The sequence below is a fragment of the Oncorhynchus mykiss genome, chromosome 17, assembly GCF_057628025.1.
Source record: "Oncorhynchus mykiss isolate SJ-2025 chromosome 17, ASM5762802v1, whole genome shotgun sequence".
Taxonomy (NCBI): Eukaryota; Metazoa; Chordata; class Actinopteri; order Salmoniformes; family Salmonidae; genus Oncorhynchus; species Oncorhynchus mykiss.
In genome coordinates, this window is record NC_143038.1 from 13,349,361 (window position 1) to 13,377,091 (window position 27,731).

The 27,731-nt window shown below is 43.9% G+C and overlaps 2 protein-coding genes across 4 annotated transcripts in view; both read right to left on the minus strand.

The window, feature by feature from the left end:
• Positions 1-37: 37 nt before the first annotated feature.
• LOC110493163 (vacuolar protein sorting-associated protein 54) lies at positions 38-18,366 on the minus strand. 3 transcript variants are annotated; one of them, XM_090204848.1, is made up of 24 exons: positions 18,061-18,366; positions 16,295-16,469; positions 15,622-15,866; positions 15,110-15,194; positions 14,929-14,963; positions 14,559-14,690; positions 14,084-14,469; positions 13,571-13,697; positions 13,400-13,438; positions 12,874-12,981; positions 12,580-12,635; positions 8,950-9,046; positions 8,177-8,529; positions 6,904-7,033; positions 6,536-6,717; positions 6,325-6,437; positions 5,355-5,418; positions 5,137-5,242; positions 4,892-4,979; positions 2,450-2,571; positions 2,239-2,319; positions 1,997-2,104; positions 1,665-1,759; positions 38-1,411 (listed from the first exon to the last, which is right to left on the minus strand). In XM_090204848.1, exons 2-24 carry the CDS (start codon positions 16,437-16,439, stop codon positions 1,306-1,308), a joined length of 3,003 nt encoding a protein of 1,000 aa, XP_090060974.1. In that variant the 5' UTR covers positions 16,440-16,469; positions 18,061-18,366; the 3' UTR covers positions 38-1,305. The 3 variants fall into 3 exon arrangements, with proteins under 3 accessions (XP_090060974.1, XP_090060972.1, XP_090060973.1); XM_090204846.1 differs by lacking the exon at positions 13,400-13,438; XM_090204847.1 differs by lacking the exon at positions 13,400-13,438 and having other exon boundaries at positions 14,559-14,755; positions 18,061-18,173.
• Positions 18,367-19,128: 762 nt separating this feature from the next.
• The window catches only part of LOC110493727 (E3 ubiquitin-protein ligase pellino homolog 1), a 50,479-nt gene continuing 41,876 nt past the window's right edge, over positions 19,129-27,731 (minus strand). Inside the window, exons 3-7 of the mRNA XM_021568154.3 lie at positions 25,941-26,070; positions 25,580-25,681; positions 22,665-22,880; positions 22,244-22,432; positions 19,129-21,022 (exon numbers count right to left, since the gene is read on the minus strand). Of these exons, the coding sequence (XP_021423829.1) occupies positions 20,435-21,022; positions 22,244-22,432; positions 22,665-22,880; positions 25,580-25,681; positions 25,941-26,070 (1,225 nt within the window). The 3' untranslated portion in view covers positions 19,129-20,434. The remainder of the gene's footprint in view (positions 21,023-22,243; positions 22,433-22,664; positions 22,881-25,579; positions 25,682-25,940; positions 26,071-27,731) is intronic.

The window sequence follows — 27,731 nt, forward strand, 5'->3', positions numbered from 1 at the left end:
CCTAGCGGCTTCCTCACAGACAAAGTGGAAATGCTTCTATATTGTCCCATGTTTTATTCAGTTTCCTGGGATTCAAGATAAAATGCTCAGGCATGCGGTCAGATTTTCAGTTTGCCACACTTCCTTACCCATCTCAACCAGAGCAGCAATGAGGGCCCAACAGACAGACATATACACAGGCACTCAAACAGTATACTATTGTCTGTCTTTGATAGTTATCAAAAGTAGGCACGTTTGTTGAAGTAGACTGCTTCTTATATACCATTGGATGAGGTGTAACGTTCACACAGTGCAGACAGGCAGTTAATAGAACTGGGTAATAAGACTGTTTTGGTTAGAGCTTGACTCCAAAAACCAATCAGAGGCTAATGTTCGCTCATGCAATACAACTGGATAGAACTGTCACACGACTGATGCAGTGGAGTTTACTGCCCATTTGATGTAGCCTTGTTGGAAGATAATGCCTTATATAGAATGACTTAGCTCGGTCATTACAGAGAGGGGAACAATTGTGCATAATGTCTGTCAGTAGACAAGCAATTTAACTTAACTAGCAATGCTCGGTGGCATTATTATTGGAGAGAAATTGCACAGTAAAAGGTTAAATAAGTGCCATGGAAGGGAATGCTGTGTTTAGTCAATGAAAGACCAGTGGTCAACTTACATGACCATTTAGCTTAAACACAGGTCTGAATCCGTCAGAGTGGCTTGGTTATTCGTTGACGGACGTGAGATAAACAATATGCTTTCAACCTGAACAAAAATAAAAAAAACTTCTCCAGTAAGTGACATGTTCAGGCCAATCAAAGTCTATAGTTGAATTGCACAGTGTGATGAGGTGACAGGCAGCAGTTAGTTGTGTCCTAAAAGTCTCTCGTATATCAGAGCTGCTCTTTAAAAGAAAGCCCATGTCGGTGTACGAAATGGCACCCTATTCCCTATATTCCCTATATATTGTGCTAGTGGTACACTAAATAGGGAATAGGGTGCCATGTTACGTAGCCTGTTCTACATCATGGCCGCTTTCAGGGTTTGGTCCCACAGCGCTGCTGCCTGGGGCAGTTTCTCCCTTGAGGAAGCACCACCACTACCAGACTTCCGCTCTCTTTCTGTACCCAGACAGTTGCCCTCTTCAGGTGGCTTCAGTGAGATCCCTGGTCCCCTGGGCAGGCTGGCTGCTGGAAGGTGAAGCAGGTACAGTCTCTTTACAACAAGAACCTGATTAGAGTTAGTTTCTCCCTTCCCTCCGGGGTGAGTTAACATGGCGTCACACTGTAGGTAGGACGACTACTCCCTCCCCCATCATCACCTCTTCTGCTCCCAGATCTCAGCCATGTTCAAGTCCAGCTTTTCAAGGGCCCTCAGTGATTGAACGTTCTCAGTGTAAAATGCCACATCCACCGTCACCAGCCTGGAGTGGGGTGAGAAATCAGAGAAGTGCTTTCAAGTCCATTGCAATTGTAAAGTACATTGTCCTTTAGTGACAAGAAGCTGTTTTATCAAACACATTAAGCCAAGTTCTGGGCCAAAATCACTTTCACTAGAGATTCTCCATTGAGCATTCTGTTTAGTATGGTCAAGCAGAGATAATATAACTGTAGGACACATTTTTGGGCAATATTACAGAAATGTTGTTCTCTCTCAACCATCACAGAAACACCCACCCATGTTGAGGTCCACCGTCGTGATGCACGCCAAGACGGGCCAGCTGCCTTTTAAGGTGCATTTTAAAGCTTGCATTGATCCTCAGGAACAACATCTAAGGCCCGGAGGAAAGAGGGAAAAAAAAAAAATAGGGAAAAAAAGTGTTACCCTCAACTTAACATGTCTAGTCAGTTGCGACTGCAATGAAGACAACCTGGAACGTGCCCAGTATGTTATAATAGCAGTATTAAGGTACCGTAGTTACGTAGTACATTGTATTATTCAGAATGGCAAATTTGAATAATTAGAAGTAATTGAATAAGATCTCTGTGGTATTATTGCCATATGTTACCTGTGCCTGTTCCTCAGGTAGGAGCTCGTAAAGGGCTTCGTGCATTTTGGCCATTTGTTTACACACGTTGCGAAAGCAGGCCGAGGGCACGGGGGCCTTGACTTCATACTGGCAGGAGACCAAGTAGATATTCACATGATATGTTGATACACTGCTTGACACTGGCTACAGCGATCTTCAGAAAGTGGTGTTGCAGGTTAGACGGGGAGAGTTTGAGAGCGGTTCGGACCTGTAGAACTCACCTTAGACAGCACCTTCTCAAACAAGCTGTCCATGATCGCCATCAGTTTAGCGGAGATCTCCGCTATGTGATCGTTGTAGTCCTGGCCCAAAACAGGAGGGGGGAGTATTAAAACTCGAGGCTTGCACATCGTGTCACTCACGGTGTACAAGTGAATCTCCGAACTAGAGTACTGTCCTCATGCGTGCAGGTCTGTGGATGTCAGTGCTCACCTTAGTGATGTGGTCAAAGTGCCTGAGGACGCTGTACTGCTTGGGCGCCAGCTTGGTCTCAAAGTGGGCCCTGATGACGGGAATGTAGTGAACCACCAGCTGAAGACAGCGAGAGGCCAGGGCTGAGGAAAGACACTATGGTTATTTCCACACACACACACACACACACACACACACACTAAATGTGGAGGTAACCCTGTAGTAGGGCAAAGCCTACGGTTCATAGCAAAGCACCAGGTTGTGTTCAGTAGGGAAAACACCAGACAATTTAAAATGTTTTGAAATGGAAAATGAAATTGCGCTTGTCTTATTGGACACGACCAAGTGGTACATAGCAGAGTATGTGAGCGGTTGGAAATCCCGCTCATTGAGCAGAGCTGGCGCCCTGCTCCGGCGCTCCAAGTCCTTTCCAACCGCTCCACTAAACACCGCTCTGCGCCCACAGATTAAACGGCTGTTCCTAATTCACTCGATTCATTGAAATCACTATTTAACCAACATCCATCTATTGTTGTGACTACCTGGACCTACCATTTGCTTTTAAAGAATTGAAACTAAGCCATATGATTTGAATGAAAAGTATTTGCATAAAAAGAAGCGCATATCATTTCAAATAGGCTACATGTCATATTAAACAGGATATTAACACTAAATAGGCCAGGAACCAGACGGTGTGAAAATTATTTATATTATTTCAAGGCTATAGCCTACAAATAAATATTTTGAAGCATTTACGAGTGCGACACAATTCGCTGGTCGGGACATAAAGCGCTCAGCACGTAAACATTTTGCTGTATTAAATGATTACAGTCTATAAGTTGCGCATACAAGCGGTGACTTAATTTTTAAATTTAATTCGAAGTAAATGAAAAATGACAGTGCCTTTGAATTCATTTTTAGAAACAGGAGGCCAGTCTGTGGATTCAGGCTCATGTGAAGGAGCTTGTCAGCCAGTAGCAGTCATTCTCTTCTCCACTCTTGCAGAGCCACTGGGGATGCTAAACACCCCTTTGGCCACTATTGCTAGGCTGGGCAGAGATGCAGTTTTTTTTCTCTATAAGCAGGCCTAAAGGTTTATAGGCAAAATAACCCTATCCGAACAGAAAGCGTCTTGAACATGGGAATATGCCAGGCCTATTGGACCAAAATCAATTACGGCCTATTGTAAAGGTAACAGAACAAAAATGAATACTACTTTTAAGAGACCTGATTTTTAGTTTAGAGACACACTGCTACAATGGACACTTGCAGCACTTTCAGGAAAGAATTCAGAACCCCTTGACTTTTTCCACATTTTGTTACTTTACAGCCTTTTTCTAAAATTGATTGAATAGTTTGTTTTCCCCCTCCCTCAATCTACACACAATACCCCATAATGGCAAAGCAAACACAGGTTTAGATATTTTAGCAAATGTATTTAAATAAATAAAATCACATTTACAGTATTCAGACCCTTTACTAAGTACTTTGTTGAAGCACCTTTGGTAGCAATTAGAGCCTGGAGTCTTCTTGGGTACCACGCTTCAAGCTTGGGACGCCTGTATTTGGGGAGTTTCTCCCATTCTTCTCTGCAGATCCTCTCAAGCTCTGTCAGGTTGAATGGGGAGCGTCGCTGCACAGGTATTTTCAGGTCTCCAGAGATGTTCGATCAGGTTCAAGTCCGGGCTCTGGCTGGGCCACTCAAGGACATTGAGACTTGGTACCTTTCCCCAGATCTGTGCCTCGACACAGTCCTGTCTCAGAGCTTGGTTTTTTCTCTGAGATACACTGTGGGACCTTATATAGACAGGTGTGTGCCTTCCCAAATCATGTCCAATCAAGTTGTAGAAACCTCTCAAGGATGATCATTGGAAACAGGATGCACCAGAGCTCAATTTGAGTCTCAAAGCTAAGGGTCTGAATAATTATGTAAATAAGGTATGTTTTAAATTTGTAATACATTTGCAAGAATTCCCCCCCAAAAAATCGGTTTTCACTTTGTCATTATGAGGTCTTGTGAGGGAAAACAAATAATTGAATCCATTTTAGTTGAAGGCTGTAACGTAAGAAAATGTGGAAAAAGTCAAGGGGTACGAATACACTGTAGTCATCTATCCACCTCGTTCCTTTCTTTTAGCATGTGCATGTAGTAAGTACACCATCGTGCTTTTGGGATGTGTGTCTCTTCAGATTCCACAATGATTCATTAGTTTGTGAACACTCCCTCTCTTGCTCTTGGTCCTCATCTTTCTAAGTCACCTTGATTTAGCAGCTGTGTGTTTTATCAGTTTCTTTATGAAAATATTTAGCGAACTCCATGGCAGTAGCTAAAGCAAGGGGCTATAGATGGCAGCACACAAGCAGACTACAGATGCATGCTGGGCCGGGCATGCCCTGAGATTGTGAACGGAGCGCTACTGGAGCAGCGGGAATCGCACTCCGCTCACATGCCCTGGTACACACCCAGGTTTTTAGTGGTGATGGTCTTGAGTCCCACCACTTGTAGTGCTCCTGCCCCCAGGACCAGCTGGCAGCTCCGCGAGTTGAAGTGCTGTCAAAGGAGGGGGGAGGGGGGGGGGTCAGGGACCATTCAATACATCCTGATGGCAGTTTGTTGGTGGGGTGCTTGCCTGGTGAATGTAGCCAACACTCAGACCATTATTCTAGACTGTTGCCACACACACGGGGGGGGGGGGGGGGGTTGTTACCTTGAGTAGGTCTGAGAGGCGAGTGAGCATGTCCGTGGAGATGGAAGGGATGTCGTTGACACACTGACAGTACTCCAGGAAGATCCGGATCAGTAGTAACACCGTGCTGATGAGGAGGTCAGAGGTCACCAGTCATTAAGGGTCTTATCATAATTTGTCCTACAAGCCTTACGTTTTCAATGTGGGAGTGGAAATGAGCATTTATTGTAGTTACCTACCCAACAACAGCATATTTCTGGCCATCAATGTGCAAATAATCACTTGGTTTCCTTTCTTCTGTGCCTGGTATTGAGAAGAAGACAGAAAATAAACTCAGTCAGTCTGGGGACAGACAAATATTTTTTGGGGACTGACCATCAGGAACCTGGACTGACAGTGGTGCAGAGCGTGGGTCAGTGACAGATGATGGTAAGCATGGTATACAGGGCTTAAAATTAACTTTAGTCCACCAGCCACTGTGGCAGGTAGATTAAAATATCTACCAGCCACTCAGGTCTTTAACCAAAATATTTTTGTCATAATTACATAAACACCAAAAAACAATGTTTCTAAAAAAGACATATTAGTAAGAAGTAATGTGGTATATTGCTGAATTTCATAACATTTTTTGTGACCTGAGTCTTGGCCAAAATACCAGAAAATGTTCAGCTGCCCCTTTATGGGTGGGAGGTTACCGTGGTAACTGAGCCACTCGAGTGGTCTCTTTGCTACCAGTTGAAGCAACAGACTCAAACTAACATTGAAAAACAACCTCGCAATGTAAATAACCAAAAAACATGAAAAAGTTTTACATTGCAGACTTTCGAGTAAATTGGACCAACTTTTAAGCCTGTGCGCAAGCGCCTCCAAAATGAATCTATCAGCACTTCACTCAGTGTGCCTAGCTCCCCTGCCAGGCTGTGTTACTGCGAGGTGGGACATAGGATTTCTATATATTTGTGCATTTACCAGCTATGAAACAAAAACAGCAGAAATACTTGGAAAACAACTACTGCAGCATTTTCTTACCCTAACTCACACATGTGCTCACACTTGACCTTTGACTCTTTTTATTCGCGAAAGTAATACTCGCACTGTAGAGTCCTGCAAATTGACCACCTGCCTGGTGAAATAGACATTCTAACCAGACAAAATCTAAATCTACCCGCAGGTGGCGGGTGCTCATTTTGTGCTCAAATGGTATGTTACCTTGGGGTTTGCGTTCGGGTAGTGTGATCCTGCCATCTGCTATGGAGTTAACCAGGTCCTGGAATTCTGCAGGAACCTCTGCCTGCTTCCACCGCTCATTGTCCAGCAGCAGACTGGAGAGAACCCACACGCACAGTTAGGATAGACGGTTTAAGTTCCTGAAGTATTGCACCTCTGTGTGTGTGTGTGTCTGTACTCTCCAGTCTAGTACCTGAGCTTGGTCTTACGCTCCTCGTGGAAGCGGTGGACAAAGCGGTTGGCCTGGCTCTGTAGCGCCCCCCTTAGGGACACACTGTGCCTGCAGCACAGCTTCTCTGTGTCCCTCACAAAGCCTTCCACCGCCTGGGACAGAAACACAAACTCTGCTGAGCTCAGACGCTCCAGGGAGCCATCCTGACGGAGAGAGAAAGGGATTTTTTCAAGGTTACAAACATGAAATACCACTAGCAGGGTTGGAGTTATTCCCATTTTACTTTGTCACTTCAGAACATCAATGGAAAGTCACACATAAGCCAGCTGAGAGTGCATTGGTCATGCTGCGTGTTGTTTATCCTGTCATGCGTTAAACGAGCTAGCTACCTTGGCTCTGGCCATGAGGACTTTGACACAGCGGTCGTGGCTGACGTCTGAGGCGGTGTAGAGCAGCTCCTGGATGTTATTGGCCACGCGGCCCAGCTCCAGGTCACTGGGCATCATGTCCTCACTGGACCTGCAGCCGGACAGACAGCATAGAAATACAATTACTAGAACTACACTTTTGTTTTTGTAATTCTATTGAACAGAATACAGATGGCACTTAGGAAGGGACACTCAGTAGTAGACAATACGAAATAAAGTTATTTGCTTGAACTGGTACTGGGCTACCTTTCAGACAAGTCTTGTGAGGCGTCCTAGAGAGACCCACCTTTCCACAGAGGGGTTATATTAATGTTGTTGCCCAAACTGTTCGGATGCTACAGACGGGAAGGTGGCAGATGGGCAGTACTGACTTCAGACCAGTCCCGTGACGCTTGTGGGGGTCATAGAGCAAAGCGGAGTTTTTTGAGTCTCTATATAGAGGGGTCATAATAGTCGTTTCTGTGAGAAGACCGATTTTCGGGATGTCTCCTGGTCTAACAAACACTGCTGTAGCTCGGGCCACCTTCCACCGCAGATGGCCGACATCCGAGGATGCGGTGGATATATCTAGCTTAAAACAGAGATCTTTTATTTATTTTTTTAAATGAGGATTTTTTTTTTATGCCAACTTGATTTCCAAAGGGGAGCGGACATCAACTCTAGGGTTAACCACAGAAAAGTGTATAGAATTGCAGGAAATTAACTTTAAAAACAGCAAAATATTCTCCCATGGAGCTTAGAGAACATGTAGAATTGCAGGTAATTGGCTTAACTTCAAAAAAAATGTTTCTACACCATCACAATGGGGGGGGCCTCTAAAATGTTCTCGCTAACGGACCGACTACGCCCCCTGCCACGCCCACCACCTAAGACCCTTTTTTGATCCAGAATAACCCTGTATTATTTTGTTGGTGTATGCCCACACCATTCAAACACAGAAAAGCTGCTTTTTAGCATAAAACATTTTGAAAGGAAAACTATTTCACGTATATTGTAATTAATAATAGATCATATTTGATAGAAATCAGAAAACACTGGACAGTTACTTTGATTTCCTGAGTGTATACAGATGTGCAGCATGTATTCAATCTTTTTCACACTGCCTTGCAAACTTTACTTTGGTGGAATAATAACCAGGCCAGCACAGCACAGTATATCCTGACTCAGTAGTGTTAACCTGACTCAGTAGTGTTAACAGTGCGTTTGTGGTTGGTGAAGGTGGTGAGCGACTCACGAGATGGCGGCCCCTCCTGGCAGGAAAGCGTGTTCCCTGCTGGAGGACGACTCGGTGGTCCCTGAGGCGGAGTCACTACCACAACCATCCATACGTGACAGGGCCTGCCTGGGCCCCACGGTGGAGCTCTGCTCCTGGCCTGTGCTTGCCCCCAGGTGCAGCTGGGCATCATTGAGAGCGTCGCTGATGAACAGGCCCTCGTGCGTGAGGTAGGCCAGTTCTGCTTCCTCCTGGTTGAGAGGGGTTCCTGGGGCCTCAGTCAGGCCCCCCGCTGCAGCCCGCTCCAGCAGACGGCTCTTCTGGTTGCTGTCCAGCGCCTCCAGCACGACATTCCTCACCACACTGAGCGTCACCTGTGGGGCACAGCATAAGGACAAACTTATAGGGAAGAGGAACTAACTACCAGGGTTGTGGTCACTCCCATTTAAATTCCAGGCAATTCAGAAAGTAAACAAATTTCAAATCCAATTAGACATTTTCTTTACTGAAAACCTTCTTGAATTGAAATGGAATTGACACCAACATTGCTAACTACACAAGATAAATGAAAGGCACAGATCATCAACAGAGTCCTACACAAAGGTATTAATCATGTACTACAAATGGGCCAGTAAAATAATGCACTTTAAAACAGCTGGTTTATACACCAACGAAAAACGCCAAAGGAAAAAAACACTTCAAGTCTTCTATTCAGCAAGAAGACAATTCCATAAATCCCATTTTGATTAAATCTATCTGACCGGGATTGTGTTTTAATAAAGTGTGATCCTCACCTTGATCCTCTTCAGGAAGAGAATGAAGTTCTCAAAGACGGACTTCAGCAGCTCAAACCACTGGGGGAAGGTCATCAGACGCATCTGGTCTGCCAGCCTGACCAACCAGAAAGCAGGGTTGTATTCATTAGTGCAAACCATATCAAAATGTTTTGCAACAGAAAGAACCCTTTAACTCTGTTGAAAATCATCTAGGATTTTTTAAAAATTGTATTAACCTTCAATTCCTATTACTAACAACTCAAATAAGAATTTGCAATAATTTGTTGCTCTACCAGGAGGGTCACACCAGCAATGCATAGCATTTTTACTCATGTGAACAATATATTTTTTTTTATTTTGGGTCTGCTTCAATGGCTTTCATAGGTAGGTAAGCATTGTTAAATGAGGACTGATGTCAAATGATGGTAATTTTGTATGTCCAAACATAAATACTCAATTACATTCAAATGAATGCGTTCAGGTGGTGTATAGTGCCATGTCACTCAAAATGGTTCTCTTACATTTCTAAATGAGACAGGTTTTTTCACCATGTTTCCCACATGTTCAGACAACACTGAGATAAGACAGTGCAGTTTTTTGTATTATTATAGGCATTATTGTATACACAACTTTGTCTGAATATTGATGAATTGACTCCATGGGTCATGAAATGTGATTTAACCAATTTATGTTGCCTGATATTTTTCACCAAAATATATTTTTTTTTAATATATTCTTTTCATTATTAAACATTTAAAAAAAAAAAAAACATTCTTAGTCCAACAAAGCGCCTATGCAAAGCCCTCACTGTCAATAAGAAACGTATTCCAGGGTCAGCCTTACAGCTGAAAATATTTGCCAGTATGTGTTTAGGCTACATACCCCTCCCATCTCTGAAGCATATGCTACTGTAGCCTACTGACGTTCGAAGCGTGATTAAGAAATTAGGGAGATATTTCTAATTACAGAAGAATTAGGCCCACAGAATTACACCTATGGAGGAGCGGCTTCTATGGAGGAACTTTAAATGTCTGAACTTCCCACAGTTGTCTTAACGTTGGACTAGAGCTAGCTAGCAAGCTTGTGTGTGCAGAGCAGCAGAATTAAAAACACGTCTTGCCTTCCTGTAGTTAATAAATCAAATGTGAAACGTGATGATTATGGTATGTTCAACTAGCATTTATAATCCATGCCATAACAAGATGCCCAGCGCTTCAAGGCAAGCATCCTCCTCCACCCTCTCTCCCCACCCGCAAAAATGCAGTCACATCTGGCCCCCTACACTTGTCTGTCCAGCTTCTTGATGTGCCACACCGGTCAGGTGAATAGATTATCTTGGCAAAGGAGAAATAATCACTAACACGGATGTAAACAAATTTGTGCACAAAATTTGAGAGAAATAAGCTTTGTGTGTGTATGGAACAATTCTGGGATCTTTAATTTCAGCTCATGAAACATGGGACCAACACTTTACATGTTGTATTAATATTTGTGTTGAGTGCATGCATGCCCACACACAAAAACACAGTACATCCGGAATGTATTCAGAACCCTCGACTTATAAAATATACATTACACCCTTATTCTAAAATGGATTAAATTGTTGTTTTTCCTCAATCTCCACACAATACCCCATAATGACAAAGCAAAAACTAGTTTAGACATTTTTGCAAATGTATTAAAATTAAATCACATTTACATACAGTGGGGCAAAAAAGTATTTAGTCAGCCACCAATTGTGCAAGTTCTCCTACTTAAAAAGATGATGCTTTTTTTCCACCATAATTTGCAAATAAATTCATTAAAAATCCTACAATGTGATTTTCTGGATTTTCTTTTCTCATTTTGTCTGTCATAGTTGAAGTGTACCTAGGATGAAAATTACAGGCCTCTCATCTTTTTAAGTGGGAGAACTTGCACAATTGGTGGCTGAGTAAATACTTTCTTGCCCCACTGTAAGTATTCAGACCCTTTACTCAGTACGTTGGCAGGGATTACAGCCTCGAGTCTTCTTGGGTATGATGCTACAAGCTTGGCACACCTGTATTTGGGGAGTTTCTCCCATTCTTCTCTGCAGATCCTCTCAAGCTCTGTCAGGTTGGATGGGAAGCGTTGCTGCACAGCTATTTTCAGGTCTCTCCAGAGATGTTTGCTCGGTTACTGGCTCAGGCTCGGCCACTCAAGGACATCGAGACTCACGAAGCTAGGTTTTCCATCAAGGATCTCTGTAGTTTGATCCTTTCCCCTGGTCCTGAGTGGTCTCCCAGTCTATGCCGCTGAAAAACATCCCCACAGCATGATGCTACCACCACCATGCTTCACCGTATGGATGGTGCCAGGTTTCCTCCAGATGTGAGGCTTGGCATTCAGGTCACAAGGTTGAATCTTGGTTTCATCAGACCAGACAATCTTGTTTCTCATGGTCTGAGAGTCTTTAGGTGCCCTTTGGCAAACTCCAAGCGGGCTGTCATGTGCCTTTTACTGAGGAGTGGCTTCCGTCTGGCCACTCAATCATAAAGGCCTGATTAGTGGAGTGCTGCAAGATGGTTGTCCTTCTGGAAGGTCCTCCCATCTCCACAGAGGAACTCTGGACCTCTGTCAGAGTGACCATCGGGTTCTTGTTCACCTCCTTGACCGTGACCCTTCTCCCCCGATTGCTCAGTTTGGCCGAGCAGCCAGCTCTGGGAAGAGTCTTGGTGGTTCCAAACTTCTTCCATTTAAGAATGATGAGGCCAGAGTGTTCTTTTGGACCTTCAATGCTGCGGACATGTTTTGGTACCTTTCCCCAGATCAGTGTCTCAACACAATCCTGTCTCGGAGCTCTACAGACAATTCCTTCGACCTCATGGCTTGGTTTGTGCTCTGTCAAATATGGAACCATTATATAGAATCATGTCCAATCTATTGAATTTACCACAGGTGGACTCCAATCAAGTTATAGAAACATCTCAAGGATGATCAATGGAAACAAGAACACCTGAGCACAATTGAGTCTCATAATAAAGTGTCTGATAACTAATGTAAATAAGGTATGTTGATTTTTTTTTTTTTATACATTTGCAAAAATGTCTAAAAACCTGTTTTTGCTTTGTCATTATGGGGTATTGTGTGTAGATTGTGAGGGATTTGGATTTATTTAATCAATTTTAGAACAAGGCTGTAACGTAACAAAATGTGGAATAAGTCAAGGGTCTGAATACTTTCTGAAGGCTCTGTATGTCTCTATTTATGCAACAAAAAAGAAAACTTGAGGGGCCAAATCAAATGATCTGAAGGCAGAAGGTTGATCAGCGGGCCGCCCGTTGAAGAGCCCTGTCCTAAACAATACGTTTCAATCTGATAATCTAACGTTACGCCCTCAATTAGATTTCCACACACACACATTGTTTTCACAGCCCTCGTGTCATACTCCAAGCACTGCTTTCAATAGCAGGATGTCAGATTAACGCAGTTTAACTCATTGTTGTTGTTAAGACAACCATAAACAACTGGGTTAGCTTCCTTTCCTTTGTTGAGGAAGGATTCTCAGAACACCAGGCCATATTTTGACCACACCTCCAGTGCATTCGGTAGATATTACCAGCAGCTCAATGTGCTCAAGCAAATACAAACGCATGCAATGTATAGCTAGCTAGCTGTACTACTCACTTCGTGACGATGTCAGTGTCAATTTCTTCAATCTGCGACACCGAGTCGACAACAGTCTGCGGGATAAGAGTGTGTTACTTTCCATTTCGGTTTTACTAATTCAAAATGCACTTCTCGTTTGATACAGGTGTGCTAGTTCAGGAATAGACCAACAAAGTGGAACTGGGAGGGGGTGCTGGAGGAGAGGTTTTGGGAAAATACTCTTAATATGGCAAAGCCCTTTTCCTAATTTCACCATAAATGTTTATGATCATGAAGATAGTCTGTTCTGTTACTTTGTGTCTGGTCTTTTACCTGCGTGACGATGCTTTTGGCTGCTAGGATCATCTCGTCGCTGTAGATGTCCAGAAAATCCAGCTTCCGCTGCCTCAGCAAGCCAAACACCAGAGACTCCAGCCTGTCCTGTCTCCCCACACACACACACACACACACACGAGAGAGAGAGACAGACAGTGAGTGAGCAATACTATAAAACCCAATAACGCCAATCAGAGTATTCTTCACTTCAAGAGATCAATTATGATAAGACACCAATTCATCAATTAAATTACAATAAACTAATAAACAAAGAGATTCATATTTCAAACCAATTAACCAAACGATTTCCGCGTAATGGAGATAATTAAGATCTCCTTCAGAGTCATTCAAAGTTCCCATACACATAACAAAAGGCAATTGTGCTACTGAAATGTAAATTAGGTTGATGATTGAAGATAAACACATTGATGTTTTCCTCTGATCTGAACAATCTCGAGATTGCCCCAAATGTGCCATTTTAATTCACTAAATTCCAAGTAGCAAACGGAAGAGTCAGACCCACCTTTATTGAGACTGAACGTTTGTATTGCATCTGTGACCACTGTGACAAAAAACAACCTCAGTTTGGTGCTCCAACTACACCTTCTCAACATTTACGGTTGAACTCAACCTCAACCTTATTTTTTCACACATTCTCTCCCCCCCTGTACCGTTTTATCTCAACGGTACAGACCTTCTCCATGACCTGTCCGTCGTCCTCCAGACTCCTGTTGAGGTCACTCCTGGAGTACATGCTAAAGTCTCCCACCATCATCTTGTCTATCAGCTTCTCCATCTCACACAGCTGCGAGCCCAGGTGTCTGCGGGGGGGGGGGGGGAGACGTCAGACGCATCACAAGGCCACACTCTAAAATACACAGAGTATTTCACTATGTTTAACTGTGGGCTGGGACTCATGTTTAAAAAGACTTACATTGACACGAAACTCTGAAAAGCATTCTGACGAGAAGTGGTGTGTATTTTAAACTTTGGGCGTGATACAGTTCTGCCACCACGCTGTATTGGTGCCACCATAAAAGCTTACTCACAATAAATAGTTGGCGTGGACTGCTGCTTACTATCATTTGATGTACGATTGTCTCATATGAGTGTTTGGCGCATTTAAAATCAGACGAGTGTCACCGCCGTGACAGATAGATCTGAGTACGTAACTCAAACATCCCCCACTCGTCTCCACCACCCCCACCTGAAGCTGTGTATCCCCTGCAGCTCCAGCTGCAGCACCTCCTTGGTGGTGGCGATGAGCTCCAGGGCCCCAACGAACTCCGAGGTGGAGAGCAGCAGCTGCACAGTGGGCTGGCTCTGATGCACCGCCGCCATCAGCTTCAGCTTGTTGTGCAGCCGCGCGCAGTTGGAGCGCGTCAGCGCCTGCCGCAGTGCCCGCAGCGGGCCTTCGCACATGATGCGTTCGATGGCGGCCGCGCGGCCCCGGAGGACTGCCACGGCGCGGGCGGTTTCGGTGAGGCGGTCCTGGAGCTCGTGCTGGGAGGACATGGCGTGGAAGAAGGCCTCAGAGCGCAGGGAGATCTGCCGCGCGATGCTCACCTCCACCACGTCGAGGTAGTGGCTCAGCTGAGAAAGAGGGGGAGAAGCCAACAACAGGAAACATGACGGTGACGCAATGAAACAATGCAGGACATGACAATTTTCCGTCAGCTCACCTTTTCCTGTAGTAACCGTGACGATGCCATGTCCCTGCTGCTCTTCCCGCCAGCGCTGTTGAAGTGGGACCATGGTAGGACCGCGTTAAAGGTCGTTGGGTCGTCTAGCGCAAAGTCAGGCTTCATGAAGATCTGTTTAAGCCAGATGTTAATTTTGGAATCCAGAACCAAATAGTACGTGTGCTGCTCTAGCTGGTCTAGGGAGATATTAATATAATTAAACAATATATTATTTAAAAAAGTTAATGGTATAAACGTTTGAGAATCATGAGAGCATACAGTCAAATCAAGGGGACAAAGCGGTTCAATAGGGCTCTAGAAATCCCCACAACTCACATGGTTACAACACAAAACAAGAGGAAGTAATTACCTTGGGCACCTGCTCCAACTCTGTTCTTGATTTATCTACGAAGAACAGAAAGTGAAAAAGCACATTAGTTGGATCAACTCACTTAAACACAAAGGAAATGTGATATTTGACAAAAGTAATAACAGGAGGCCCAGAATAGATACTGTAGGCGCCAGGTGCAGAGCTGTTTCATATCGCATACCGTGGTTGTTTGTGATGCTGGAGACAGCATCCAGCTCATCCTTGTTGGAACAGATACTCTTGCATCTCTCATGGATTTTCTCCCTCTACAGAGAAACACAGACATGATTTAGTTCAGGCCTAATAGCGTATACCGTTTAATTATAGTGGATGCATTTTCTTTGTGCTATTTCAACCATGAGTAAAGGGAAGAGGACAAAGTCTTAGAAATAGCTTAAAATGCAATGTTCATTACATTGCACAGGGCAGTTCCAAGGTAATAACCAAACAATAGAAAGAGGATTTGACACCTGGACTGTGTTCATTAGGCACCAAACAGACAAACTGGAAGGGACTATTTGGACTTGCCCAATAAGAAATGCACATTTTTATTTTTCATTGCAACATGTTTTTAAATGTTCTCTGTTGCATGCCCTAATGAGCGCTACCCAGGCCAGGCAGTGGCCTCTACTTCAGTCCAATCTACTGAATAATTCACACTGAATGACAGGGGCAGCGGGGTGTATTCGTTACCTGAGCTGTTTCCTGCAGGTAGGGGCCAAAGTGTTCCTTTGTGATGTTGGGGAGGTAGAAGGAGGGCATGACTTCTGTCTCTGCAAAGTCCAGGCCCCAGGTTTTGGTGAAGAAGTCAGACTCCCTCTTGGCCAGTCGAGGGTCATTCAGCGCGGCCGGGAGGTTCACCTTGGAGTTGTACACCGTCCACCTGTGCTGGTCGGCCACCACCGACGGGCCCTCGCACAGCACCCGGGCTGCCTCGCCTGCAAGGGCACGTGGGAAATGTAGTCAGTGGAAACCTTCAGCAGTAATGAAACGTTCAATGCATCTTGAGATGCATTCCATGGTTGCGCTCCAATTCTGTAGCCTGACCCACCATCCTCAACGCTGCGCTCTCATTTGAGGCTACCAATTTTTCTACCCTTCACCAGGAAGTGTGCACTCGTTCACTTCCGCTCATGCATTTAAAAGCTTTGGATTGGTGCAAGAATGGCTGGAGGGAGCTCCTTACACCAATCCATTAATTTTAAATCCATGAGGGAGAGTGTACAAGAGCACACTTTGGGAGAGGGGTAGAAAAATAGGACTACAGTCAGCATATGGCTGATCAACAGTGACACAAGATGAACCTTTATAGATATTAATCTCGGTAAGACTGTTGGCCAACCATAAATGTAGGCTAGTTCTTTACCCGTGGGCTCCTTGGGGCAGACGTCGGGCAGGGAGTGGACGGGCCTGTAGTGTTGTGAGGAAGGGTCCCTGTCCTTCCGGAAGATCCCCTCGCTGCCACCACTGCTGGGATGAGGCACTGGGGAGGAGCTGTGGCTGGAGGCCATGGCATTGGTGCACCTCTCCACAGAGGCTAGCTGAGTTAGCAAACATAGCACTGAGTCAGAGAGTATCAATACAAAACAAAGACATAGCCTAAACATTCATGTTTGCGGTAACACGATATAAACCCTAAACTGGACCATCTTCAGAGTTCTTAGTCCAAGGGCATTGAAAATAGGGCCATAGAAAACTAAATGTTGAGAGAGGAAGGATACAGTGGAACACTTGTGCCAATAGTCAATCAATTCAGTCAATCCATTCAAATGTCAGCCCATTTTTCTGTGCACAGCAATGACCTTCAGTTGTTGTCACAAGTCACTAGTGTGAAGCAGAAGTGAAAGTGCAGATGCTGCAGATGTATTGTCGCTCAGACAATTGTGGCTCAGAGGTGCAGTTGAGCAGGTGTTAGGCTATAATCCGAACAGTGAGAAAAGCGATGCCTTTTGACTCGCTTCCTCTGTGTATTGATTCAGTTATTGCTTTGTCTGCATAACTAGCCCCGTCCTACCTAAACTGAATGATCAAATTCAAAGTAATTCACCATTGGTGATTAAAGTGGAGGGTACCTAGAACAGGGCCTATAGGTTAACCAATATAATCACACTAGAAAACAGTTGTGTTAGCAACTGAGACCATGATAAACTGCCTACAGGAGCAAAGCTCCTCTGTTGTCTAAACAGTCTGTTGAAAAGATTAGGGTGAAAGGTGGGCAGGTACCTTTAGGCTACAATCAATATGGATATGTATTGTTGTCCGTTTCAGTAACATACAATATCGAATGCATGGTGAAATAAGAAAATAAATGATTTATAGCAGACATATTAAGTCTTCATATGACTGATTTACACCAACGTCACGTGAATCACCACACACTGAACACGTCATTGGGCAATGACATCGTAGCTGCCTATATCAACAACGTCAAATGTTAATGCATGTAGCTTGCTAACTAACGGTTAAATTGACAGCTACAATGAAAAGTAAATTCGCTAGCTGAGGGCTATATGGATCAAAACTGTACAATGCAAAATGTCAAGAAAATATAGTCAGCTATCGCTGCGAATCAGATATTTCAACACCACCAGGGATGATGATGTTGTCCTTTTTTTTAAACTAGCTGGGATTAGATGACCGTTTTAACTGACAATCTAGTTAGCGTTAGTTGTTTCACTTTTTTAAATAGCTAGATAGTAGAGAGGCGTTTGCCTCACCACACTGCTAGACAACTGCAGCTTCTTAACGTTAACGATCTCAGGTGGGGAACAAGATAGAACGATAACTCTAATTAGCCAAGTTACCTAGCTACTGTAGCTAACTGTGGAACACCGCCGTCCTCATTCGAATTTCCCCGTCATCCGGCAACATTAACTGTCATTGACCATTTTTTCTCATTGCTCTTTACAGACGATATACGATTTACTCTTCGAGCATCGATATTCGAGTAGCTACCCACGACTGCAGCAGCCTGAAGAGACCAGCTGGTTACACGTAGACTGATAACCGAAGCTAGCAAAATGTTAGCCATTTGACAGCCAAACAGAGACGGAAGCAGTCCACATAAATACATGATCGCTGAGCTTTTTTGAAGAGTAGACAAACCAAAAGAAGGTGCGCTATGTCTGGTACCTGTTGTTAGAACACATTAGTTCTTGATTCTTCTTTCTGCCATCACGCTATAACATTAGACGAACCAGGCGAAAACATCAAGCAAACCGCCGGTACAGTCACCATAATGCACTGCGCGAACAATCTTCTTCGAGTTCTTTCGAGCATAACCATGCAGTCACTTTCATCACAGCATACCACCTACTTCACTGCAGGATGGGCAACTTTGATTGGCGTGGGGGGCCACAAAAAGACGGGAATCATCATGAGGGGCTGCAGTGGGTCTGCGTACCCACATCCATACTCCCCCCTCCCCACCTTCTGAGCAAAACATTTCAGTGCCTCCCCCTCATATGGGAGTGAAGAGACACCAAAAATGTTATTAGTTAATTTCCTGCAATTTTACACATTTTGCCATAGGGCGGAGAGAACATTTAGCAATTCTATAACTCATTTCATGCAATTTTACTCATTTTGCCATGGGGTGGAGAGAAAAATGTGCAGTTTTACATCTTATTTCTTGCAATTCTACACATTTTGCCATGTAGTGGAGAGAAAAATGTGCAGTTTTACATCTTATTTCTTGCAATTCTACACATTTTGCCATAGGATGAATGCAAATGTTTTCAGTTTTTAATATGATAACTGATGATCAATTGGCCGCTAGACTAACTTACCAATCGAAAACCTTTTAGTTGACATGGGCTAATTGAGTGACTGCTAATGCACAAACACATTTCGAAATAGCATCTTGTGTATTCTATTATTCCAACTCTCAATAGTAGGTTGAGAACCCGAATGAATTCCTAAAAAAAAAATACAAATGTAGGTGCCCATCCCCTACCTACTGCTTACAACTGACAATTTTCACATTCTCTCATAAGTGGAAAAAGTTAATTTTATGTGAACTAGCTAGTACTGTCAATCCAAATGAATACTGTGTATAATAGGGTGAATGTTATTGCATATCTTGTTTATTTTAGCTAAATACACCAAATATCTACTATACATGAGTTCTGTCCAGTGTCTATTGATGATCTTGGATTCCAACAGTGGATTGGAAAAAAAGAGAGCACTCACACAAATGTGAACAATTTCAAAGCTTTTAACTTTTATTGTTTCCAGTTGGTAAAAAAAAAAATGGTTGTCTGCAACAGCAACCCTCTTCGCAGAAATAATACTCAACGTCCTGTATGAAGGCATCAGGCAATCAAGAGGATATAAAGCAGAACAAATTGGTAAAACTTGAATATTAAGTTGGTTGAACGGTAAAGAAAATAAGCTTTCACACATTACTAAAATTGGGAGTACAAATCACTGTGTAAATTAAGATCAGAAGACGAAACACGGGTACATTAACATACACACAAACATAAATATTATATACACACTGAATGCAGGTACACATGGAAGATGAGAGGGTAACATTTTCATACCATCTGAAAAGTCAATGTGTTTAGGGCCACACTTCAATTGAACAAAAATGGATCACTTGCTTGCTTGAACACATTCTGGACACTCAGATAAGTGTCAATGTCGACAAGTTTCCACCAGTCAATTTATAGATCTGTTTCTCCAGTCCTTGTACAGAAGGGTACACAGAGAGAAAAGTGATATTGTTTTTTATTATGTACTTCTTCCACTTCTTATACCACCTTATACCTGTTGATGTGGTGATTGATAACATTAAGATAGGGTACATGTTGGGATTCATGGTAAAAAAGGTATAAGGTCATAAGCACTTTTTTTTTACGCAATCGCCAAATATTATTTTTACTAGGCCTAGTTTAACAACATGGGTCTTCATGTCTAAGAAAAAGGAGGTCACTTCCAAAACAGTAGCTAGCATTACAAAGTATGCTTGTTTCTGCTACAATTGCCTTTCAGATAGAAAAAGAAATGGCTATAAACATCAAGCCACACCACACATCCTCACAATGGATTTTGCATCAGAACATTACAAATCTGCACCTGTGGAAGAGTTTGCTGTGTTAGCATATACTGTAGCGCTTTTTCATTGTTAACATAAAAATAGAATTATAGTATCGAAAACAGCACTGCTAGAAAAAAGGTCACTTGAAATGAGAGAAGCAAAAAAAGTATTCCGTAGCTCTCCAAAATATTTAAGTTAAGAAATGTTTAATAGTCCTTTAGCTGTTTTTCCACCATTCACTTGGTTATCGCATGGCCATGGGTCATGTTCATTAGAGCACCAAACATAAATAATCTGTCTGAAACAGTGAGGGACTACCTGGATTTGTCCAATAAGAAACTCAAATGTTAATTTTCTGTTGCAAAATGTTTTAAGATGTTTTCTGTTGTGTGCCCTAATGATCACAACCCTGGTAGTTGTGAAGCGTTAGTTGGGGTTTGGGAGGAGACCACTGTCCATTATCTAGTCCAGGGGCCCTTGGAAAATGAGTCTGAGGTAGCCGCTCTCGCCGGCCAGTTGATGCACGCAGAATGGACAAGCGGCGTGGAAGGTGTGCGTGCCGTGTGGCAGCGGGATCTGGCTCCAGAACGCTGCCGTCTTCTCCGAGCACACATGACCGCACGGACTAAAGGCGTGTGTGGGCGGTGCTGCATCCAGGTAAAACCCCGCCTCACACCCCAGCCATAACGGTACATACGGCCCTCTGGTTCGGCACATGGGGCACTCCCTCTCCCGGCCCACCTCCACCACCTCATCCTCGGGCTCCCGTCCTTGGCCTCCCCAGGCGTGGTAGCCGTGCACATGGCCGCATCGGAGGTAGGCCCACGGCTGCTTCTCATCCAGGATCTCCTTGCGACGGAGGCTGGGGAAGGCCAGGGTGTTGAAACCCACGGGGCACTGGGGCCGCCCGGCATTCAGCTCCTGCCGCAGGGCCTCCAGGTGCTTCACGGTGGGCGTGCGCGAGAGGCCCTCGGCCGTGCGCCACAGGAGGGTGGCGCCACACAGGTCGATCAGCGAGCCATCCACCAGTTCCTGGCTCTCGCTCTCCACCTGCAAGACACCCAGATATATTAGCAAACAGATGGCAAGATATTAACAAACACAATACAAACACATGCTCCACATGGTGTTGCTCTGCAGTCTGCCTTGATTAAATGTGTCAATGGTCCTGTAGGCGGCAACCTGCGATGCCACATTTTATAGCTGTGGGGTGAAGGGGGGATCTTGGGTTCTCCATTAAGGACTTAATGAAGTGCTTTTCATTTTTTTTTTACTGGGGAGAGATACTATAAGTATATCTCAGTATTATATTGAGCATTGTCCTGTTTTATTGGCCTTCGGTATGTACCTCAATAATAGATCAAAGAGGTCTTGCTTTTGTTTCAGACAAGGTGCAGACCTGCTGTGACTAAACCCATTGAACCAGCATCCCTTCCTCTCTTTCTCCCTTATCAGCTCTCGGCATTTCCTCCCCCCTTCCCTGGCCGTTCTCATGCCTCAGTTTTAAAGTCTAAAGGCCAAACCACATCATAATCATAATAACAGCATGTCTCAGAATCTCAGTCATTCCTCCCAAAATGAAGGTGAGGTTAGGAGTGTGAGATTCCTATGAGAATTCCTCTGACTTACTGAAATCTTCCAAACTGACTGTGTGGTCTCTGGGAGAAGGGGATGGAACTTAAAAGTATAGAGTCAGGGTTTTCCAGGGGAGGTTATTATCGGTGACATAACAGACCTATCACACTATAAATCAGATGCTGATTTCTGTGTATGAGAAACAGAGACCTCAAACAGTTAAAGCCCATCCAACCAGACTATTCTGTACAAATGTCCCATCTGCTCATATCACAGAGCTGTGGTAAAATGGCTTAATGAAGTTACCCAACAATAACATTTTGGAGGACAGTAGTCTATGTTCTGAAAAATTGTTCAAGAGTCAATTGTTCCAAGTTAGAGTGAGAACTGGTGATATTATCTGGCAGCATCCATTCAATCAGTGCAGTATTAATGCTTCAGAAACATCTACTTAAAACAATGTCCCTGGAAAACAATGGCAAGGCATGGCTTACAGGGAGTATACTCACTCAATGAGGCTGCACAGGAGTGTATGTGTGTGTGTGTGTGTGTGTGTTTGAACATGTTATGTTTCTGCAAGTACTCACATCTACACATGTTAGGGCTTGTTACTTCATGTGTGCGCACGCATCTGTGTGTGTACGTGTGTGCTTGTGTGCATGCTTGTGTCTATGTATGTATCTACTAGCTACCCACCATCTTGCCCCGTTGCTGGGCGGAGCGGGTCTCTCTGAGGGTGAAGACTTTGCCACAGACAGAGATCTCTCTCCACACGCCCGGCTTGGAGTCCTGCGTGAAGCCGTGGCGAGGGTGCATCACCAGCACGCCATTAGTGGTCAGCCCGTCCATCTGTCCGTCCTGTGTCCTCCACTTGGCTGCCTTCTCCTGAGGGAAAGAAGGGATAGAAAGTAGAAAAGGAAAGTTTCAGAAATATGTGTGCAATACTTTTAGTTATAATAGTTCATAGTTATTTCAAGGTTGTATTATGGCTTATAAACGTCATTGCATCATGAATGCTAATTGCAAATGCTTACAGAGAAACAGTATATCACATTAGTAGTATTTCTCTCCTAATTATATGGCAGCTATTTTGTTTTCATCACAATCACCAACTCACCCCCAGGAAGATGTTCTTGGAGGAGTCGAAGCCGGCGGCGTAGATGCGAGCGGTGTACGGCGGGCTCCGCTGGCAGATGATGCGGCAGGCGAAGCGCGAGATGGTGCTCTGGATAGACTGGGTCTGGGTCTGGCCCTCCCCCCCGTGGCTCTGCTGGCTGCCAGGCACCGTGTCTGTCACCACAAAGTCTATGGGGCTCTCTGTGGAACGCCCAATCTGGGATGGAAGGGAAAAGAGGTATATGAGTTATCAGAGTGTATATTCCATTAAGCTTTAGCAATGTTCTTGCAAAAAAAAAAAGCTTTTAGAGAGGCAAATATTCAGTGGAGCAAAAAAGTATTTAGTCAGCCACCAATTGTGCAAGTTCTCCCACTTAAAAAGATGAGAGAGGTCTGTAATTTTCATCATAGGTACACTTCAACTATGACAGACAAAATGAGAAAAAAAACTCCAGAAAATCATATTGTAGGATTGTTAATGAATTTATTTGCAAATTATGGTGGAAAATAAGTATTTGGTCACCTACAAACAAGCAAGATTTCTGGCTCTCACAGACCTGTAACTTCTTCTTTAAGAGGCTCCTCTGTCCTCCACTCGTTACCTGTATTAATGGCACCTGTTTGAACTTGTTATCAGTATAAAAGACACCTGTCCACAACCTCAAACAGTCACACTCCAAACTCCACTATGGCCAAGACCAAAGAGCTGTCAAAGGACACCAGGCTGGGAAGACTGAATATGCAATAGGTAAGCAGCTTGGTTTGAAGAAATCAACTGTGGGAGCAATTATTAGGAAATGGAAGACATACAAGACCACTGATAATCTCCCTCGATCTGGGGCTCCACGCAAGATCTCACCCCGTGGGGTCAAAATGATCACAAGAACGGTGAGCTGGGTCTTTCAGCATGACAATGATCCCAAACACACCGCCCGGGCAACGAAGGAGTGGCTTCGTAAGAAGCATTTCAAGGTCCTGGAGTGGCCTAGCCAGTCTCCAGATCTCAACCCCATAGAAAATATTTGGAGGGAGTTGAAAGTCCGTGTTGCCCAGCAACAGCCCCAAAACATCACTGCTCTAGAGGAGATCTGCATGGAGGAATGGGCCAAAATACCAGCAACAGTGTGTGAAAACCTTGTGAAGACTTACAGAAAACGTTTGACCTCTGTCATTGCCAACAAAGGGTATATAACAAAGTATTCAGATAAACTTTTGTTATTGACCAAATACTTATTTTCCACCATAATTTGCAAATAAATTCATTTAAAAAATCCTACAATGTGATTTTCTGGATTTTTTTTCTCATTTTGTCTGTCATAGTTGAAGTGTACCTATGATAAAAATTACAGGCCTCTCTCATCTTTTTAAGTGGGAGAACTTGCACAATTGGTGGCTGACTAAATACTTTTTTGCCCCACTGTAGTAACTAAACTGATTCAGTTCTTTATTTAGATTAGTTTAAGGAATCACAGATTTGTGTCTCAGTACTCAAATGGCTTCCTTTCCTTGCCTCCTTTTTATTTGGTCTCTCAACCATTAGTGCTTTTACTAAGAGGCCTGTTAGCCAAGCCTTCTATCGTTTTCATGCCATTCATTAGTTAGAGTTGGCTAAAGCACATGTAGATCAGATCAGGACCTGGACTATGAGATTGAGAGAAAAGACAGGTGGCAGATTAATGTAAGAAAGAAAGGGAAACATTTTCAGATTTATGTTAGCTGAGGCTGTCATTGATGTCATGCAGAAGTAATGGAGTAACAGCACGGCTGGCCACCGTCAGACTGTTCACGTCTGTAAATCACTATGAGTGGAGACAGTCGGGATAAGGGTCTCTGTGTGTGTGTGTGTGTTTAGACTTTCTATGCATGTGAAGAAAGACACGGCTTCTTATTGTCATCACTATGGTAGTTGTTCCTTGGGTGTGTGAACGGAACAATTATTCTCTACTTAGGGAAACTCATGCAGGAGTCAACAGGGACATAAAAGAGAGAGAGTTAAAGATATGTAAAAGAGAGAGAGAGAGAGAGAGAGAGTGTGTGTGTGTGAGAGAGTGTGTGTGATGGATAGAGAAGGAGAGAGGGGGGAGAAAGAGAGAGAGAGAGTAGAGAGAGAGAGAGAGAGAGAGAGAGAGAGAGAGAGAGAGAGAGAGAGAAAGAGAGAACATTGAAGAGTGATGTAAGAGAAAGAGAGAGAGCGAGAGAGGGAAGAGAGGGTGATGTGGTCTTATCAGAAAGGAATGGCAGGGTGCACCCGGGCCTCATGAGGTCTCACTGCTTAACCGCCTGCTGAATCAGCTTCGAGAAGCCACAATGTAATTCGTCAAATCTGTACAATCTATACAGGATGTATAGCAGTGGCAGTCGGTGACATTCAAGATGAGGGAGGATGATTAAAAAAATTATGAGCATGGCCTTATTTCTATTACAGCATATTGGATGACTGTCATTCATATTCCATTCCCCCAGTTCAGTGTAACAGCGATAGGTTTTGGCTACTATGTGATACTCAAATTTTCCCTATTCAACCTAGCCTGTGAACGCTAGCCTTTTAGAGCATTTCATGTCTACAGGTGTGACTGTTACGGGGCCATAGTCATTTAGACAGGTTACCTTGACGTTCTTGGGCACAGAGACTATGGTGGTCTGCTTGAAACATGTAGGTGTTACAGACAGGGTCAGGGAGAGGTTGAAAATGTCAGTGAAGACACTTGCCAGCGGGTCAGCGCATGCTCTGCGTATGCTTCCTGGTAATCCGTCTGGCTCTGCGGCCTTGTGAATGTTAACCTGTTCAAAGGTCTTACTCACATCGGCTACGGCGAGCGTGATCACACAGTCGACCATGTGAGTTGGCAAGACAGCACAACAGATCTGGGACCAGGCTTGACTTGAGCAGTGAGGACACGCTGGGGACACACTCACCTGGAACATGTCTGTATTGCTGTCATGAGTGTACTCCACCACCACCGTCTGGGCCCGGGACAGAGTGTAGGAGATACTGTGCTGGTCCTTGTTGCTGATGGCCTGCAGGAGGGAAAAGTTGATGTTAGGAGTAGCAGGATGATGTCATTACCAATTACATTTACTTCAGGCACCCCTGTTCTGAGTGGATATATAATGCCTATTATAGAGAGAAGATTGTGTATTAGTGCAACAAGAGACAATCCTGTCACTATCATCTTGTTTATATCAAGTATACATTACATTATATAAGAGAGTTTCTACAATTACAGAAATAAGTCTTAAATTCAAGCATACAGTATGACTGTTTCCTAGCTCCTACCTTGGCTGCCTGAGGTGTACACGCCACGTGTACTGTGCTGGGTTTCACCCCGCTGGCCTTGGGTCTCCGGCACAGTGCAAAGCGGCTTTTCCGCCTCCCCCTGTCTCCGTTGGGTAGGGAGCCATTGTACCTGTGTAAACAAGAACACACCCCATATAAATTGACATTTTTAATCAAAACATCCTGGCAGTGGTATCCTAGCCTGGTGTTCCAGTCTGTTTTGTACTTTAGCAAACACCTCTCTGCATTCATTTTTTATCATACCATAGAATATTGAAGAGCAGTTGGCTATGGCACTTACAGTATGAGACCAGGCTAAGGGGAACCATCAAATGTGGGAAAAGGCCACCTTGAAAAGTTACAGTACAAAAGAAGCTGTTGATTGTTTGTTTCATCATATTGGATATACAGTGGGGCAAAAAAGTATTTAGTCAGCCAACAATTCTTCAAGTTCTCCCACTTAAAAAGATGAGGGAGGCCTGTAATTTTCATCATAGGTACACTTCAACTATGACAGACAAAATGAGACAAAAAAATCCAGAAAATCACATTGTAGGATTTTTAATTAATTTATTTGCAAATTATGGTGGAAAATAAGTATTTGGTCAATAACAAAAGTTTATCTCAATTCTTTGTAGTTGAAGTGTACCTATGATGATTATTACAGGCCTCTCTCATCTTTTTAAGTGGGAGAACTTGCACAATTGGTGGCTGACTAAATACTTTTTTGCCCCACTGTATATAGTTTATTCGGAAAGTATTCAGACCCCTTGACTTGTTCCATATTTTGTTACATTTCAGCCTTGTTCTAAAAAACAGTTTTTCAGAAATGTTAGCAAATGTATAAAAAAAAAAAAAACGAAATACCAAATTTACATAAATGTTCAGACCCTTTACAATGAGACTCGAAATTGAGCTCAGGTGCATCCTGTTTCCAATGATCATCCTTGAGATGTTTCTACAACTTAATTGGGAGTCCATTTGTGGTAAATTCACTTGATTGGACATGATTTGGAAAGGCACACACCTGTCTATATAAGGTCTCACAGTTGACAGTGCATGTCAAAGCAAAAACTAAGCCATGAGGTCAAAGGAATTGTCTGTAGAGCTCCAAGACAGGATTGTGTCAAGGCACAGATCTGGGGACGGGTAACAAAAAATGTCTGCAGTATTGAAGGTCCCCAAGAACACAGTGGCCTCCATCATTCTTAAATGAAAGAAGTTTGGAACCACCAAGACTCTTCCCAGAGCTGGCCGTCTGGCCAAACTGAGCAATCGAGGGAGAAGGGCCGTGTTCAGGGAGGTGACCAAGAACCCAATGGTCACTCTGACATGGCTCCAGAGTTTCTGTGAGGAGATGGGAGAATCTTCCAGAAGGACAACGATCTCTGCAGCACTCCACCAATCAGGCTTTTATGGTAGAGTGGCCAGACAAGAAAAAAATGCACATGACAGCCCACTTGGAGTTTGCCAATGGGCACCTAAAGACTCTCAGACAAACAAGATTTTCTGGTCTGATGAAACCAAGATTGAACTCTTTGGCCTGAAAGCCAAGCATCACGTCTGGAGGAAAACTGGCACAATCCCGACGGTGAAGCATGGTGGTGGCAGCATCATGCTGTGGGGATGTTTTTCAGTCAGGATGGAGGGATAGATGAACGGAGCAAAGTACTGAAAGATCCTTCACGAAAACCTGCTCCAGAGTGCTCAGGACCTCAGACGGGGGCGAAGGTTCCCCTCCAACAGGACAACGACCCTAGTCTCTGAATGTTCTTGAGTGGCCCAGCTAGA